The 18547-nt window shown below is 55.1% G+C and overlaps 1 protein-coding gene and 1 long non-coding RNA gene across 2 annotated transcripts; one reads left to right on the top strand and one right to left on the bottom strand.

The window, feature by feature from the left end:
* Positions 1 to 2475: 2475 nt before the first annotated feature.
* LOC119877886 (forkhead box protein Q1-like) lies at positions 2476 to 13850 on the bottom strand. Its single transcript, XM_038584491.1, is given in 6 exon segments — positions 2476 to 2560; positions 3250 to 3323; positions 4573 to 4790; positions 12874 to 12984; positions 12987 to 13685; positions 13688 to 13850. Coding segments are annotated over 6 exon segments (1350 nt in total).
* Positions 13851 to 15477: 1627 nt separating this feature from the next.
* Positions 15478 to 17490, top strand: LOC119867597. Its single transcript, XR_005384107.1, has 3 exons — positions 15478 to 15904; positions 16644 to 16718; positions 16850 to 17490. It is a non-coding gene; the product is annotated as an uncharacterized LOC119867597 (long non-coding RNA).
* Positions 17491 to 18547: the final 1057 nt, after the last annotated feature.

Raw genomic sequence — 18547 nt, 5'->3', positions numbered from 1 at the left:
CCCTGGGTTGAAAGGTCTGCTTCATGGATTGTGGCATTAAAAAAGTTTCTCTGATCTCTCTCTCCCTCTCTCTCTCTTCTAGGGGATCAATTCTGGGTATAATTCTAGCTGGTGGAAATGTGACATCATGAGCACAATGTTATGCTCTTAGGGTCCTGGTTTATCAACTGCTCACTCGTATTCCTAAGTGATAACAGCATTCTCTAAGTAGTGCTTGCTGTATGCCAGGCACTGTTCTAAGCACTGTGGCTATAATAACTCAGTTAACCTTTATAAGGACCCTGTGAGATAATTACTATTATTATCGTTATTATTCCTATTTTATGAGTGAGGAAACAGGTACAGAGAAGTTAAGTAATTTGCCCAGGGTTACAACAATAACACATGCAGAGCTGGACAGTCTGGCCCTAGAGTCTGTGCTTTTAATTACCCTACTATATTGCTTCTCAACCCTGAAGTCAACTCCCCAACTTTGTATTTTTTTAAATTTTTTTTTGTAAATTTATTTTTTATTGGTGTTCAATTTGCCAACATATAGCATAATACCCAGTGCTCATCCCATCAAGTGCCCTGCTCAGTGCCCGTCACCCAGTCACCCCATCCCCCTGCCCACCTCCCTTCCACCACCTCTAGTTCGTTTCCCAGAGTTAGGAGTCTTCGTGTTCTGTCTCCCTTTCTGATATTTCCCACTCATTTTTTCTCCTTTCCCCTTTATTTCCTGTCATTATTTTTTTATATTCCCCAAATGAATGAGACCATATAATGTTTGTCCTTCTCGATTGACTCATTTCACTCAGCATCATACCCTCCAGGTCCATCCATGTTGAAGCAAATGGTGGGTATTTGTCGTTATTATTGGCTGAGGAATATTCCATTGTATACATAGACCACAGCTTCTTGATCCATCATCTGTCGATGGACACCGAGGCTCCTTCCACAGTGTGGCTATTGTGGACATTGCTGCTGTGAACATCGGGGTGCAGGTGTCCCGGTGTTTCATTGCATCTGTATCTTTGAATTCCCCAACCTTAAAAGGCAGCCCTAGACACAGAGCTAGTTCTGGGTTGAGGATCGCATTCGAGGGGTCATGTGACAAGAGACCCAGTGCCCAGGAGAGAGCAAATGAGGAGGGTAAGGCCAGTGCTCACCACCCGAGTCTCAAGGCTTAGAGCTCCCCATCCCGGTCTCAGTGGTGTGCTGGGGCAGCCCTCTGCCACTTGGGGCCCAACAGGAATTGTGGGCTAACTACTCAGGAATGCTGCATCCAGTGCTCGACGGTGGAGGGCTTGGAATCGGCCACGGTGGGAGCGTTTACACCACGGAAATTGGCAGACCCTGCAAATCAGGGAGCACAGCCCCAAACAGAAGCCCTCTGGAGCATCCTGCTCTTGACTGACGTGGGACCGCAGGATGGAGGCTTGGTTGGTTTGCTTGTTTGCTGTGGCTGTTGTTGCTGTTTGTCCTTCCCCGGGGCCTGGCTGGGCTGGATGAGATGTTTTCAGTTGCTGGAATCTGCGGAAGGGGCCTTTGGAGGCAGGGAAAGCCTGTCAGCCGCAGGCATGGCAGCCCGGGAGTGCGGGAGCCAGCGTTCCCCTGCCCCAACCAACCCCAGAGCCTCCTCACCAGCGGCTCCCCTGTCCCTCTGGTCACCCGCGGGACCTGTGTGAGCCTGGCCCTTACGCAGCTCCCTCAGCTCCCGGGGTTTCCTCGCAGCCTCAGGCTCTGGCCGAGGCCGGCTGCTGACTTACCTTCAGTCCCGGCTCCGGCCCCGAGCCCCTGCGGATACTTCTCGCACTTACTAAACGAGCGTGTGCTCCAGTTCTTTCTTCTTTTCTTTTTTTCAAAATATATTTTTTATTTTTTTTTAATTTTTATTTATTTATGATAGTCACAGAGAGAGAGAGAGAGAGAGAGAGAGAGAGAGACACAGAGACCCAGGCAGAGGGAGAAGCAGGCTCCATGCACCGGGAGCCTGACATGGGATTCGATCCCGGGTCTCCAGGATCGCGCCCTGGGCCAAAGGCAGGTGCTAAACCGCTGCACCACCCAGGGATCCCCAAAATATATTTTTAAATTCAAATCCAGTTTGCCGACATACGGTGTAACACCCAGCGACGTGTGCCCCAGGTCTTCTCTGGCCGCTCAACTAACGGGCCGGGCGCACAGCCCCGTACCTGGCGTACCTGGCGGCCGGGAAGGCGTGCAGGGAAGGAAAGAGCAACATGACGCTGTCACTGTGCGGCTGACACTAGTGGAGAGGTGTCCCCGCCAAGCCTGGAGCTCATCCCGCGGGGCTCCCTCTCTCCAGGCGGGCAACGTGGACCGGCTGCGGGGAGTCACCCCCTGGCTGCAGGTGTGGCGGCAGCAGACTCCCCGTGGGAAGGTTTCAGGGAAGCAGAGGGTTTGAACTGCTCGGTTCCCCGCGTGTGGCAGGGGACAGATTCTGAGCCCACAGGTCTGCTCACAGTGATCCGCTTATCCGCAGACCGCTGGCACCTTGGAGCTGGAGCTGCTCAGCACCAACAACACATCTTCATCCTCCACAAGGGCGAAGGGGAAGCTGGAGGGGGTTGAGGAACAGGAACCTCAGGGCCGCGGCTGACCCCAGGGCCAGGCTGCAGGGGCGAGCATGGCAGGCTTCCTCCCAAGTCACGGTGCTCGTCCCGGCCGGCGTCACTCCCGGCGCCCTGAAGCCTGGGTTCTAAATATAGATTGTGTATTTTGTTAAGCTCTTCAGTTTGCTTTCTAACTTCAGTAAAAAGATGTAAGCGGGAGAAAAATGATCTGTCAAAGGAATTTAAAAGCAAATGGATTCAAGTACACAATGTGGTGTTACCACGGCCTGGGACAAAGGAAGAGTGGCCGCAAGAGGGGAGGCCGATGGTGGCCAGTGGGCCGCAGAACTGGACTTCAATTCACCGTATGAACTGAGCCCACTGCTGCCTAGCAGGAGCGTCCCATTGACATGGGGTACGGCTCCCGGTGAGGTATAGGACATAAGGGTTGGGGGTGCCTGGCGGGGCTCGGTCAGTCAAGTGTCTGCGGTGGGCCCAGGTCATGGGATCGGGCCTCCCCTTGGGCTCCCTGCCCAGCGGGGGGTCTGCTTTTCCCTCTCCCTCTGAGCCTCCTCCCTCGCCGCTTGTGCTTTCTCTCTCTCTCTCTCCCTCTGTCTCAAATAAATAAATAAAGCCTTAAAAAAATAAGATAAAAGTTAAAGTTGGCACCGGGAATTTTCCTGAAGACTGTCACTTGTGTTTGTCTACGGACAGATGTGTTTTATGTTTGGACTCTGGGCGCTCCGAGGCCAGCAAGCTGCTGGGGCCCTGCAATTAGCAGAGGTGTGAGAAAGGGCAAGTGGTGTCTGTGATGGAGCAACGATCGCGTCCGTCTCCCCTGGCCCTTTTCCCATCTCTTTTTCTTGTAGTGGTGCTCATGCCCCGTCTTTTTTTTTTTTTTTTTCCCGTCTTTATTATATAACCCAACCGACTTAAACAGCAATATTTCAGACAACAGACTAAGCTGGGGGAATGGTACTGGGCTGGTGAGCAAAGTGTGAGGAGGGAGCTCTTATCTGGCACCTTCCATGAATCGCACTGTTGAGCCACCAGCCGTTGGCCCCAGATGTGGAGTAGGCCTTGATGCAGTTGAATCAACTGTGAGTAAAAGATGCACTAGTTTTAATTTCCTGTGACTCATTAAGAAAGCTCTGTTGGGCAAACTTTGCTTCCAAGGCCAAACCTGTGAGCTCACGCATTTTGACTCTGCCCGTGAGCACGGCTGGAAGAGGTGACTTGGGCCACCAGACAGCTCTCTTCAGTCACAAGTCATTGTGGGGTGACATATTGGAAAATATGGGCTCAGGTTTATCTTTACTGGACTCAAATTGGCCCGCGTATGTTACTGACTTCAAACCCCTCCGTTCCACAAGCACTTACAAGGCAGACGCGGGAGTTGTACACAGGAGTGGGGAACGGTCAAGTCGCAGCTCTTACCTTTCTTGAATTAGGGAACGGCGTTGCATCGGCCAAAGGTTTTGCTGCAGCACAGACCCCAAAGGAGCCGCATCGTTTTGCACTTAACAACCATGAAGTCTTTTATTGCATATATAAACGTTCCCAGAGGCTATTACTCAAAAGGGTTCAGCTAATAAAGAGGAGAACTAATAATTATCTTGTTTCAGATTTGCTGACTTGTGTAACTGCCGTCAGGGGTCAAACGTGTCCAGTTTGCTCAACATTTCCTCAGCATTCTGACCCTTGTGATTACAGAATTGGGGTGGAGGGAGGGGTCGGAGGGCAAGGGGAATCAAGCACGCTGGTGTGATCGTTTTCATTTAGCATTGGTAGGTGTACTTGATGGATGGTTTGGGCGGTGTCACATGGCCCTGTAGTTCCCTCTGGGGTCCCTCTTTTGATGACATTTCCTTACAGGGGTGTTAGGCATTGATCCAGATCTTAGATATAGCAGCAGCGCCCCCCCCCCCCCCCTGCCCCGCCAGGAGTTGCTTTGTGAATTAACCTGGGCTTCAGGGAGCAGGTGGGACTTTCTCTTCCACTTGGGCTGATGGCTCACAGCCCCTTGACCTTTCTTGGCTAACTGGCCAGGTGAAGAAGACAATTTGTCTGAATGCGGGAAGAGCACACAGAGGATAGGACCCGGCATGATGTCCTTTTTCAACGGTGGCCCTTGAGATGGTTCCCATGTTGAGGCGGACCAGGCACCCACGCCGTAGGCCATCCTGCCCTCAGTGAGAAGGGCACAGCTGAATGCCATGTAGGATTTAAGAGGCCCTGGAAAGTTCAGAAAATATTCCCCTAATTACTTCTAGTTAGCTGAAATGTATAGATAAGGCTCTATTTCTTTTAACGTCAGCTGTTACTGGGAAATGCCACTGGTTTGGGCCATACAGTAAGTCTTAGCATTTATTCTCTGAGTTTATTTGTTAAGTCAAGGTGATCGAAGTAGAGTCTACATGGAGCAACACAGATTTTTTTTTTTTAAGGTATACAGCACTGAGTTTTAACCAACATCTGCAATCATGAAACCAGGTTGACGATGTAGATCATTTCCATCAACCAACATTCCCACGTGCTTCTTCGAGTTCCCCTATCCCGGCCCCTGGTGACCACTGATCAGATTTCTGTCCCTTCTTCGGACTGTCATACATGTAAATGGAATGGTGTGGATGTAGACCTTTGGGACTGGCTCCCTCCACACAGCCCGACGTGTAGAGGGTCCCTTCATGGCAGGACTTAGTCTCAGGCCTTTGTCTTCTTGAGCAGCCACCCACAGGGTGAGGTTCCCCAGAGAGGAGAGGCGTGCACTGGCTGCCTGACCACCCATGTGACATTTCCTCCCCGGTTTCTGCGTCACCCACATCTTCCTGCTGGAGCATTGCGTGTCCAAGGCATGCCAGGAAGAGGAGAAGAGTTCCCGAAGGAAACGGCCAAGAGCACAGAGGCCATCTTGGCTGCCTTGAACTCGGCCTGGCTTGACGGCACAGAACTGTGACAAGACTACCGGTGACAGATGCTTGGCTAGTGTGGGCAAAGTGGGACTCGATTGGAAGGATTTTCCTGGAAAGGAGAAGAGCGATGGCACCTCCAGGGGTTCCTTAGCGGGAGAGGATGGACCATTTCACTGGGGCAGCGGGGACTCAGCTCATGGTTGGCCCTTGAGTCGCGTTGCTCCAGGGACAGCGTCCTGGGGAAGAGAAGGCCTTCCTGGCCTGCCGTGGGCCGCAGAGCACGACACACACAATGGTGCGCTGCAGGCAGAAGTGGCTCGACCTCAGAAACCAGGGTGTTGGGACCAGGAGCGGGGCTGTTGACCCTGGGATGGGCGATACCCCCCGAAAAATAGCGGCTCCCCCAGGGGAGTGTGGGTCTCTCTGTGAGAATCGTGTGACTCTTGTCATTCATGCTTCCCCGGAGCCTGAGAATGTACCTAGAATGTGCTTTCTTAAGTAGTAATATTCATTACTATTTAGTTTCATAATTTTTAGAACTTTTCTCTAGTTTCCACATTTGCCTTCCTTTGGTGACCTCGCGTTTATTTTATGTTAGTATTTTCACATTATATTTGTGAAATATAACTGACATGTTCACGAACTATAGCTCACACGTTCCTTTCCGTGCTACTTGCGTTTTTAGGTTGTATTGACTCTGCTATCCTGAGAATTTAGACTTTGCTTTTATTTTTTTGAATTTATTTTTTTAATCTTTTATTTAGTTATTCATAGAGACAGAGAGAGAGAGAGAGAGGCAGAGACACAGGCAGAGGGAGAAGCAGGCTCCAGGCAGGGAGCCTGACGTGGGACTCGATCCAGGGTCTCCAAGATCATGCCCTGGGCTGCAGGCGGCGCTAAACTGCTGCGCCACCGGGGCTGCCCTGGACTTTGCTTTTAAATAAACAAATGAAGGGCTGATATGATCCTCTCATCCCAGGGTTTGAGCCCTGACCTGGGGGCCTTCAGAGCCAGGAAAGCAGCCCCGGATGTCTTGCTTGTTAATGAAACCTCTTGAAAATAGCCCAACCTCTCGCAGCCTTGCTTTCCAGACTGCAAAATTAGCATGCTAGTGCTTTATACCTAATTCTGAAATCTAGGATTTTGTGCAAAATTCACGTTGTCGAGAATGCACGGGGCGGGGTGGGGGGAATGTTATTGGAAATACATGTTATGATCCGCTAGAGTGACACGTCCTGTGTGTGCCCTTGTATACGTGGTCTCCAATATGCTTCGCTACGTCTATGAGTGTTTTAATTATGTCGAATAATGTTAACATGAAGCTTGTCTCCGAAATACCTATTTGATCCCAAGTTGATTGAGTTTAGGGGAAAGAAAAATCATCCATCTGCACTGACCTCTCTGACCTGCTATGCAAGTTTTCACGGCTGGGAGCTGTGGTATGTTCTAGCTCACTCTCCTTGTCCTACTGGGGCTTAGAGGGCTGACCCGCTTTCCCAAGGTCACACAGCTGTGAGAGACAGAGCCAGGGTTTAGACTTGGTCTTCTCTGAGTTTGCCTTCTGAGTTCTTTCTTGAATGGACCACTTTTGTGATTTTGAGCATTACCAGACACTTGACTGCAGCGAGCACAGCCAGCCAAAGGTTGGGAAACGTTTCTACCTTTTTCCTTAATGGATAGAAATTGGTGGTCAGAAACAACAAATACATGTCAAGGATGTTGAGTGTGTGTATTATTCTGGGCCGCAAACAGATGTGATAAAAAGGCTCAGTTATGGCAAGTCTTCTAAGTTAAACTTTTCCTGAAAAGAGCGCAGAGAGGGTCCAGGAGTGGTAAGGGAAATGTGGTATTATGTGAATGTTTATGTTTGGCTGTAGTTCACCAAAAATGAAGGTCAATACGGTTCTCCCTTCCAGTCTGTGTGCAAGTTGGCAAATGACAGGAACAACATTTGCTTCTAATCACCCATCCATCTTAATAATGCCGAACAGATACGGCGCAGAAACTATTGCACAACAACCAGCATTTCATGACATCGGAGTCTTTGCCAATTTGAAAGAGGACCTCGAATCTGGGAAGAGTTACATTTTTATGTTTTTGATCATGGTCTTCTTAGAAGATACTTATTAGGGCCATTTGTTGACAACATTAAGAATTAACAAATTATGTTGTTAAAGCATAACAAAAGTTTAATGGTTTCATTAGAGAACTATAAAGTCTGTTACTTAAGAGAGAAATATTGTGGTGTTTGAAAGCAGGAAATATTTACTGAAGGACTCTTCCAATTCTGGAACCAAGGCAAAGCTCAGCTTATCCTGATCTAAAGAATTAAAAAACAAAATAGTAAAAGAGGAGCAATATCCTCGCATGTTTGGTGCCAGCAAAGCGCCTTGATACTCAAGAAAGTTGTCAGTCACGTACTGGATTCAGTTGGCATTTTTTAAAACTAAAAATGGAAGGCACGTGATTATAAGAAGTTTCTAGCTTCTCTGTCTTCTGTGGGAAAGAGGCCAGTTTTGCTCATCTGGGCCTGGTATGAAAAGCAGGAGAGGTGTGCCTCAATCAGGGAGTGCCCCTCTGTTGATGCTTGTCCCCGGGGAGCATGGCGGGTCCCCTAGAGGTCCTTCTTTCTCAGCTAGAGTTGTGCCTGCTGCCTTCAGTCCGGGCACACACTGGGCCCTCTGCCGACGGGGGGGAAAGCAGCTGCCAAACTCCGCCGGGTTGCCATGTGTCTGACCCACCTAAAGGGCCTCGATGCTTCACATCCGGCTCTCCCAGGGCAGGAGCGGACAGGCCTCCTTCCAGAAAAGGCCCTTCACGGTGGTGTGTGTGTTGGGGAGGGGCCACGTTCTCGGTAATGAAAGGAACCATCTGCCTGTTAAGAAAACTGCCTCCCGGGGTCACAGACGCGGCTTGAGACAGTTACCTGAGTAGTTCCACTCGGTTCAGCCCCACGTCGGTTTTGGTCTGAACCAGGATAACTGAGTTACGGTGGAAGGAACCTGACCTGGGATGGGGTCTCGGTTTCCACCGGGGCCTGCCCGCAGGGGTGCGTCACTACTCTGTGAGCCTGCTTCCTCACCTATGACGTCGGGGCTCTGCCTAACGGGGCCAATGAATTAACTTAGTATTTTGTGTGCGAGCACGCATTTCCGGAGGCGCATAAATACCAGGTTTGTGAAATTGTGCCACCAAGGCACCGAGAGGCCGCAGGTAACGCTCCTTAAGGATCTCCCAGCCCAGCAAAGTCCAGCCTGGGCCCTCCCAGAGGAGCCCCCGGCCATTAGCTGGGCTGAGGCTTTCTCTGGTTTTTCCTGTCTTTTCTTTTTTCTTTTCCCATCTCAGAGGGAGCTAATCGTTAGTCGGCGGAGGAGGAGAGGAAGAGAAGGAAGAGGAAGAGAGGTGGAAGAAGAGGAGGAGAAGAGGAGAAGAAGAAGGAGGAGGAAGAGGAGGGAGAAGAAGAGGAAGGGGAGAAGAGAGGAAGAAGGGGGGAGGAGGAGGAGGACGGAGGAGGAGGAGGAGGAGGAGGCGGGAGGGAGGAGGAAGAGGAGGAAGAGAAGAAGAAGAAGGAGGAGGAGAAAGAGGGGAGGAGAGGAAGAGGAGGGAGAAGAAGAGGAAGAAGAGGAGGAGGAAGAGGAGGAGAAGGAGAGGAGGAGGAGGAGGAGGAAGAGAAGAAGAGGGAGGAGGAGGGAGGAGGAGAAGGAGGAGGAGGAAGAGAGGAGAGGGAGGAGGAGGAGGAGGAGGAAGGAGGAGGGAGGAGGAGGGAGGAGAGGAGGGAGGAGGAGGATGAGGAGGAGGAGGAGGGGAGGGAGAGAAGACGTGAAGAAGGAGCAAGAGGGGAGGAGGAGAGAGGATGCGGCTAGTAGTATTTTCTGTCGTCTTATTGATCTTCCTCTTACGCCTTCCCTCTCCTCCTCCTCCTCCTCCTCCTCCTCCTCCTCCATTCCTATGGGATCACCAAACTGACCCAGTTGTAAAGAAGCTCCAGCAGGCCGCTCCCCGTAGGTGGGGGACTTGGAGTAAGGCAGCGGGCGCTGGCCGACGCGCCTCGGTGCCAGGCTTGCACACAGGCCCAGGTGCTGGAATGTGGGCCCCTGGGCGCAGGACCCCGGCTCAGGCCCCACGCAGCCCCACGCTCCCCGCATTCAGGAGCATCCTCCTCTGCGGGAGGCCGCGCAGCTTAGATGTATCAGGATGCTGTGGGGGACCCTTTCAGCTCCGCAGAGCGGCGTTGAGCCAGGCGCGGGGCGGGGAGCGGGGAGCGGGGAGCGGGGAGCGGGGAGCGGGGAGCGGGTTCTGCACTGCGCCAGGAGGCCGGCGGACGGGGCTCGGGGTCGTGCACTCAGCTCCCAGCCTCCGTCCCCCGGGGCCTGGGGCTGCTTGGAGCGCGAAGGGGTGAGGGGCAGAGGCCCCGCGAAGGGCCAAGCCGGCCTAAGGGGGGGACGCTGGAGAGCCGCCCTTCGCTCGTACAGGTAGCAACCGGCGCCTCCCGGACGACACAGGTGCCACCGCGGGGGCTGGGCGCAGGGAGGCCGGCGGCCCGGTGTTTGCACAGGTGGGCCTAGCCCGGGGCAGAGGGGAAGGGGGGCTGGGAGGAGGCTGGAGGGACTGATGGGGAGGGGGGCTGGGGGGCGGGTCCACGACCGAGCAGGGTCCCCCCCCACACACACCCGCAGTGCGCAGTGCACGGCCGGAGCATCCGCGCTGCCACCTGGATGGACCCGGGCATCCTGGGCCCGGAGTCCAGGGGCAGCAGCGTGCAGCCGTCGCGGTGCAGACCCGGGGAGTCCACCCACCGGGAAGGGAGGCTTTTTTTTTTTTTTCCAAGAGAGAATAGCTGTGATTTATTTATTTTTATTTATTTTTATTTATTTTTATTTTTTATTTTTTAAAACCACCTTTCCCTTTGCCTCTGTTCCATTGCTGCCTGTTTTCTGTAACATAAATAAATAAGCACGAGTTAAAAATCTCCCTTTCCAGAACTGACTTCACGTATCAACGCAGACGTGACCGTTGTGGCTTCACAAGGCTGCTTCACAAGTGGGCAGCACCTTGCCTCGAGGGGCGAGGGCGGTCTGCGGGAGTTCAGAAGCACCTGCAGGGTCGGGCTCCTTGCTTGCCCTTAATCTCAGTGTGTTTTGAAGAGAAAAGCAAAGGGTTGAGCATGTGAGTCCAGCTCTTTGCAATCCATGAATCTGTGATCCCCACCCTTTGCCTCTAGTCCATTTCAGTTTTATTTTTGGGTCTAATTATTGGCCTTGTGGGTGCAGATCTCCACCTCAATGTCTACCTTTTGTCATAATTCAACCCTATTATTATCACTCTCCGTGACTACTAAGTAGATTTACCCAAATCTGTCAAGACTTGTTACATGTTACTAGACTCCTAGATGGGCTCCTCCCATCTCTGCCAAAAGACAGCATCCTGAAATAAATTCCAGTTTCTTTTCCCCACCTCACAATACATAAATCCTAAATCATCCTCCCGTCTTTAATGAGATGAGATCTACCAAAGAACTGCAGGAATAACAACGAGGCCTCAATATCCAGGTTCGGAATTTCTTGTTCTTTACGGTTAGTCTTTAGAATAGCACAATCCATAAACTGTTAGGGCCCCACTGCCTTTGAACTCACTGAGAAACAGGTGTTCACAGTGTTTTCTGGCACTTCCTTTGATCAAAACCCTCTTTTTTTTTTTTTTTTAGTATGAGAAATGGTCTTTGCCTTATCCGAGGTGGGACTTTTCTCTTCAGATCACAACTGAAATGGGCCCGGCAGTCTCACCTCTACAGACGCTGCCCTCATATGAAAGGAGAGAATGAAAAAAACCCAAAAAACCAAAAAAAAAAAAAAAAAAAAAACTGAAAAAAAAAAACCAAATACTGTTTGGTTCATAAACAACTTTTGCACTTTTTTTTTTCAACTTTTGCACTTTTAAAAAGGTAGATGTTTCATTTTGACAAAAAACAGTGACTTTCAAAATGCTCTTAAAACCTGCCCTGAAGAAATCTTTGGTGTATTGAGATAGTGTTATGCCAAGATTGTTTCCAGCTCTCTGAGCTCCAAGTCAGAACCAATTTACTTAAAAATGTCTGCCTGACTGTGAGCTTGTCAGTAGCTCAATTTGTCGGTTGAAGGATTCTTGTAGGCGAGGGGCACACACCTTATCACTAGTTCAGTAGCTCTTAAGTGAGCTCTCATGGAAGTTATTGAAGTCTAAGAAATCATGTTGACGGAAGCCCCATCCTGGAGATCTGTAGGGCAATTGGTTAGTAAGGAAGCCCACATTCTGCCTCTACCTTTACCCTTTCTTAAATTATTCAATAAATTATTTGACACCCCCACCCCCGGAAGTTTTTTGAAAGTAAAACCTGAACCCATTTCCTTAGCAGGGGCAGGGTGAAGGGAATATATAAAAAAAAACAAAAACAAAAACAAAAAAACAACAACTCTTCCATCTCCAGCCCACCACCACGAAGTGCTAAAGTCACTTGTGAGTTTTATTAAAAAATAAGCACTATGCCTGGGTTTCATAAAATTTATACATGAATATGTACAGACACAAATAAAATAATATTAAAAATAAAAATCACACTCGCTTTTCCGTGGCAGTGGTCCTGGCACCCCACATACATAATGTTAACTTTCCCTTTAAAAGACATCGCTTGGCCCGAGGAGACCAGTTTGAGATCACCCAACCACTAATAAAGCTGTAGCCCGTTGCCTGCAACATTTTTTCGATTCAGGTCTCAAAAATATATAAATAATTTAATTACAAAACCCAACTTTCTTTCTTTCTTTTTTTTTCTTTTTTTGTCTTTTGGCACAGTGAAGCATTGGTCTATAGCAGAAAAAGAGGACTGGAGATTCTCCGACGCTTGTCTGACACTCAGTCATGCCTGTAAATGCCACATACTTACAAGGAGCGGGGTGCGTGGGGGGGGGGCACTCGGCCCCAAACAGTAGTCATATCATTTATCATATAGAATGGTTCCCTGATGCTTGTTTTTAAGGGGACAAATCAATGCAAGGTGCGACAAAAAAAAATAATAATAATAATAAGAATAAGAATAAAGGGGGGAGTCCGGGCGGTGAGAAGGTAGGAAAAGTCTTTGTGAAGCGAGGGAGGGGCCGGGCCGGGCCAGGAGCCCGCAGCAGCCGCGGAGAAGTGGTGTGGCCTCCGTCGGGTCGCCAGAGGAGGAGCAAGGCGTTCGGACCGGAGTTGGCGCGTCTGCGTCGCAGGTGCATTAGCTTTAAGGCACGTCTGATGGAGAGTCTCGTGTGCCGGCCGGGTTCGCCGGGGCGGCCGCGCGGGCTCAGGCCAGGAGCGTCTCCGCGGGGAAGGGCAGGTGCAGGTGCGGCCCCGGGCCGCGGGGCGGGGCCGCGGGCGGCCGCAGGGGGCAGTACAGGTGCGCGGGGCCGCGCGGCCCCTTGGCGAGGGCGCGAGCAGCGGGGGCGGCGCGTCGGGGCCCAGCAGCGCGCGCTCGGCGGCCCCGTAGGCGCACAGCGGCAGCAGGGCCGCGCCCGAGGCGCCGGGAGCAGCGCGGGGCAGGCGGGCAGCGGCGCGCAGGGCGAGGCGGCCCACGGCAGGTGCGCCCCGGGGCCCGCGTCCGCGGCGCGGCGGCTGCGGAACGGCTTGCTGAGGATGCTGTCGATGGCGAACGAGCTGGAGAACCTGCCCGCGGGGCTGGCGCGCCCCTCCCGGCGGCCGGGCGAGGCGGGCGCGGGCTGGGCCGCGGGCGGCTGGGCCGCGGGGGGCTGGGCCGCCGCGTCGTCGGGCCGCGGTCCGGCCGCGGGGCCCCCCGCGCGGTGGCCCAGGCGCTTGCGGCGGCGGCGGAAGACCCCGTCGGCGAAGGTGTACTCGCTGTTGGGGTTGAGCATCCAGTAGTTGTCCTTGCCCCAGGGCCGCGAGGGGTCGCGCAGCACCTTGACGAAGCAGTCGTTGAGCGACAGGTTGTGGCGCACCGAGTTGCGCCAGCCCGTGTAGCTGCCGCGGAAGAAGGGGAACTTGCCCATGAGGTACTCGTTGATCTCGGCCAGCGTCAGGCGGCCCCCGGCCGAGTCGCGGATGGCCATGGCGATGAGCGCGATGTACGAGTAGGGCGGCTTGGGCCGCCGCGTGTACGGCTTGGGGCGCGCGCCCTCGCCGGCCCCCGCGCCCCCCGCGGCCCCCGCGGCCCCCGCGCCCTCCGCGCGCCCCGCCGCCGCGCCCTCCCCCGCGCCTCCCCCGCGCCCTCCGCGCGCCCCGCCGCCGCGCCCTCCGCCGCGCCGCGCCCCCCGCCGCCCGCCGCCGGGCTGTTGGCCGCGCAGTCGCCGTCCGAGCCCAGGGAGTCGTCGCCGCCCGCGGCCCCCCGCGCGCCGCCCGCCTCGTCCTGCAGCTTCATGCCCGCGCCGCGCCCGGCTGCCGCGCCTCTCCGGGAGCCCCGCGCTCGCCGCCGCGCCGCCGCTTCCGCCCGGGCCGGCTCGGGGGCCGCCGCCGACTGGCGAGCTAGCAGGGGCGGGGAGCGGGACGGGCGGGGCGGGGCGCGCGGGCTCGGGGCCGAGCGGGCCCCGGGACTCGGTGCGGCGAGCAGCGGCCGGCAGCGTCCGCCATCCACGCGGGGCCGCGGGGGCCGCCCGGGGTCGCGCCGCCCTCAGCGCCGAGCGCCCGCCCAGCCCCGTCCGCGAGGCCGCGGCGCCCGCAGCCGCCCTCCCGGCCCGGCCGAGCCAGGCCGCATGTCCGCGCCCCGCCCGCCGCTCTGCGTCCCGCCCGCACCTCGCCCCGGCGCAATATAACCCCGCGGCCGCCGGGGGGGCGGGGCCTGGGCGCGGGCGGCGGGGGGGGGGGCGGGGAGGGGGAGGGGGCGCTGGCCCGGGCGGCGCGGCTCCCGCAGGGCGCGCCCCAGGCCGCCCGCCCCGCGCAGGTTGTTTGTTTTGGGTCGGCCCGGCCCGCCCCACGCCCGCCGCCCGCCGCCCGCCGCCAATGGGAGGCCCGCGCGCCGCGGCCGAGCGGCTCCGAGGTGCGCGCCCCGCCCGCCCCCTGCGCCCCGCCCCGCGCCCCGCCCGCCCGCGCGCCCAGGTGTGAGCCGGCCCGCCCGGGGCCCCGCGGAGGCGCTACGGGCCGCGCACCGGGCGGGGAGGGGGAGGGGGAGGGGGTCGCCGCCCCGGTCCGCGGCTCCCCAACCCCCGCGCGGTGCCCGCTTCCCCGGGTCCCGAACCCGCGGCGTCCGAAAGCAAAGCCCCGGCGGCCCCGACGGCAGCTTCCCCAACCGCGAGGACAGCGCCGGGCACTCCCCGGGACCCTTTATGGGAGCACAAGCGGGCACTACCATGTGTCTTATGAGCAGAAGAAAAGAAAAAATACAAAGTAAAAAAAAAAAGAAAATTCGAAGAAAAAAGAAAAAAAAGAGACAAAGAGAGAAAAAAGAAAGAAAAATAGACGAGAAGAGGGAAGAGCAATCATGATAAACATACGAGAGATCCTCTCAAGCTATCATCGCGTCAGTTTCTTGACTGAGTTGCCGTACTTAAGGCATTCCTGCCTTACGACCTCCATTTCTTTTCTTTTATTCTTTTCTTTTTCTTTCTTTCTTTCTTCTTTCTTTCTTTCTTCTTTTCTTTTCTTTTCTTTTTCTTTCTTTTCTTTTCTTTTCTTTTCTTTTTTTCTTTTCTTTCTTATTTTTTCTTTTTCTTTCCTTTCTTCTTTCTCTCTTTCTTTCTCTCTTTCTCCACTAGACTTGAAATTGTGAACTCGTTTTTCTTTTCCAGTGACCCGGGCTCTGGCTCGCTCAGAGGCCTCTGACCCTCCCTTCCCTCTCGCCCCCTCCACCTGGCCGCTGGCCGAGTCCCCTCTGTCCCGGGGCGGCTGGCGGGGCGCGGGGAGGGTGTGCCCCGGGGCCGGGGCGGGGCGGAGGGCACGAGGCTCCCCCCAGGGGACTCCTCCGGCGGCGAGGGCCCGTGGGAGGGGGGGCCTTTGCGTGCCGCGAAGGGGGGACGGGGCCTAGGCGGTGTCCGCCCCGGAGCGCACTGGTAACCGCTGCCCTCGCACGCCCAGGGGTCCTTCCTCCTTTTTCCTGCCTTTGTTGGAAGCAGCGACGGAGCTGCGAGTGCGTGCAAGCTCACCTTTGCTCCTTATGAGCTTCCAGCATTTGCATCGAAGCGCACGCAGCCCGCTGTGCCCTCAGGACCCGTCCCGAGGGTCCTGCCCATCTGTCCTGCTGTCTGCTCATCACGCTGCCGCTAAGGCTTGGCCGTGGGTGCAGGGGCTTCTTTTGGGGAGGTGAGCCCCCTGCTAGGGACCTGCCCACTCTGGCCCTGGGAGTTTGGGGGCCAGAGGGCAGCCAGGTGAACAGGCCCCGGGGCCGGGATGAAAGTCGTGGCAGTGGATGTCCTCCTCCTTTGAACTCGGAGGAGTCGGGGCAAGAGGAGAGCGGCAGATTTGGGGGTGCGACAAGCCCGGGTGAGTGAAGGTGGGAGCTCAGGTTGGCTGCAGAGTCCAAGGAGCCCCTTGAGACCCCAGTGGCGGGCACTCACTTTGCCGTCCCCCAGTTCCCACTGGGTGCCTGAAGTCACAGGGCCACCACCTGGCCGCCCAGACCCCTCCAGACCTGCAGCAGCACTCACCTTAGGGGCAGCGCTCCTCCCGGGGCCCCATGCCCCCTCCGCCCCGTCCTGTCCTGCAGCAGCCTCCTGTCTCCCTTCCTGCCCCCTGACCGGAGCCCCCAGCCCCGGTGTGTGTGTGTGGGGGTTGTTCTCCTGGTCCTCTGGAAACTTCCACTGAACTGTTGATACTGTTCACATAAGAGAGAAGAAAACTGGACCACCTACGGGGCTTTGCTGACACTCCCCCATAACCAGGGACCCTGAGGCTGCCGCTCCGACCTTCTTTGCCTGTAAAAAGGGGCTGATCCGAAGGGGCTCCCAAATGATTTTCTCTCAGCTCCCGCACAGATAGTTTCTTGGCCCGTGTGGTTTCTTGGGTTGACCATCTCCAGGGGGTGTGACCATCCAGCCACCCGGACCCTGATGGCTGCGGCCCCCTATGCCTCAGCCGCCCCCGGCTCCAGAGCGGGTGCATGGGAAGGGGCCGTGGGTCTCCTGGGCATGGGGAGGGGGAGGCTTTGAACAAAGCAGTGTTGCAGGCCCCCAGGGAAGGCCGACCTCCCCCCTCACTGCCCGGTCCTCTGTCTTTTACCCAGCACCCTCCCGCTCCCCATCCTCAGCTGGAGCGGCCCCTCCCGACCCATCCCAGGCGGAAAGCACCAGCCGCTGGGGTAGGCCTTTCCCTTGCCTCGGTGCGGGGATGCTGCTGGGGCGCTGCTGTCCACAGGCGTGGAGCCTGAAAGGGGTTGAAGGGAAGGGTGGAGGTGGGAGAGTTCTCAGCAGGAAACTCTTCTATTTTCAGAGTTCCTTAGATCATTGGCGGTGGACTGTGGACAGAAGGCCCTGGGAGCATGGCAGGACCTGGGCTACCTCCAGAAGACAGAAAGATCCCGGGAACTAGAATGAAAGCCCCACTAGGACCAGGGTTTTGCCTTTTATCCTTCACTGCTGGATGCCCATCCTTGCCTCCAGAATGAGTGTCGCGTTGTGCCATTTGCTAAGGACGTGCCGCATTTGTCTTTAATTAAGATCAGAAATAAGGCTGCCCTCTCCCTTTGTGGTTGATTTTGGTATGCTACCCTTAACTGCTGTCTTATGGCCAAGGAAATCATTCACTCGGCGCAGATTTGAGAAAAATGAGAATGGTTGGAGAAACGCATCCATTCTCCACATCTCTAGCCACAACACCCTCAAGCCCAGGCACTGTATAAAAATTCACATGCAATGTTCTGTTAGTTGGTAAGTTCTTCAGAAATGGTTGGAGATTTCTGCTCCCTAATTTTCAATCCGTTGGGGGGTCTGCTATTAATGGGTTAATAATAAATGCTGTGGGTGGGGCCTGACCAAACACTTGCAGGTGTGAAAGACGCATCAGCTTGTTTTTTACCCCCTTGCCTTGTAATTTCCATGGAGAGAAGTGAATAAACCATGACCAAAGAGAAATCCACAGTTCCACGATGCTGTGGCCTCCGTGAAGTAGCTGTAGGCGAAGGGAGGTAACGCATCTCTGGGTGGACACCAAGAACGGACTCCTAGTGCTTTGGATCCCAGTTCCTAAATTCTGATGTGGGAAGGAAGTAATCTAATTCCTAAAAAGGCCCAGGTCATTTGGGAGACTGGAGATTGGCGCTGAGTGGGAATACGGATGGTCCCCCCCCCCCCCCCAATTAAAAGAACGTACAGACTTTGCACAGCGGGGACGTGGAATCACCTTGATAACATTCCCTGAGGGTAACCTGGAAGGAGATTTGGGTTTCTTGTTTCTTGTTAACCTCTGCTGGTCGCTGCTGTTGGCCTCTGGCTATGAAGAGAAGGTGAACTGAAAAGCCCTTTCCTGTGGGAACCTCGGCCTCTACATGTGGCCGCATTATAATGCCAAGAACCAAAGAGCCCCGGCACAGAGGGTGGGCTAAGGTCCAGAGCCCTGAGGGGAAGTGCCTGGCATTGGACCTCTGCGAGTTCTCCGTCGAGGAACAGAGAGGGTCCTGACTCGTGGTCTCAGAAATCTGGTGGCAGCGACGGTTCCTTGGCTCTTCCCTTCCTGAAACCGCACAGGCAGCAGCGCTTTGTGCCCCGTTGTAACCCGTACGTGCCCCCATCGTTTGGCTGGTTCTTTTGCAGATTCTGAACACTTGGGAAGAATCCTGCGGAGATTCAGGGTGGGCATGAAAGGGTGGATGGATAAAACCTAGGTAATTTGGCACATCTGTGCCGTAGACACGGGCTTGTGTGTCTGTTTGCCACCTGTGCTCTGGCCCAGCCCGGAGACGTGGTTTACTCAAAGAAGCCCAGGACCTGGCCAGGCAGTACTGACCAGGTGCAAAGCCAAGGGCCATCCTTGAGGTTTCTTCTGAGGGTCCAGGGTTCACAACCCCTTGGGCTTCCACTGAACTGAGGTGTTGTTGGGCCACCTGAGTGCACCCCCCAGGTAGTAGGGCCCGGAGAGTGGGGAATGGCCGACAGACAGGTCCAGTGATGGTGGAGGAGAGAGAAGGCACCT

The sequence above is a fragment of the Canis lupus genome, chromosome 35, assembly GCF_011100685.1.
Source record: "Canis lupus familiaris isolate Mischka breed German Shepherd chromosome 35, alternate assembly UU_Cfam_GSD_1.0, whole genome shotgun sequence".
In the NCBI taxonomy this organism is placed as follows: Eukaryota; Metazoa; Chordata; class Mammalia; order Carnivora; family Canidae; genus Canis; species Canis lupus.
The sequence above is the reverse complement of the archived record's forward strand: the minus strand, read 5'-3'. Positions and strand labels throughout refer to the sequence as shown.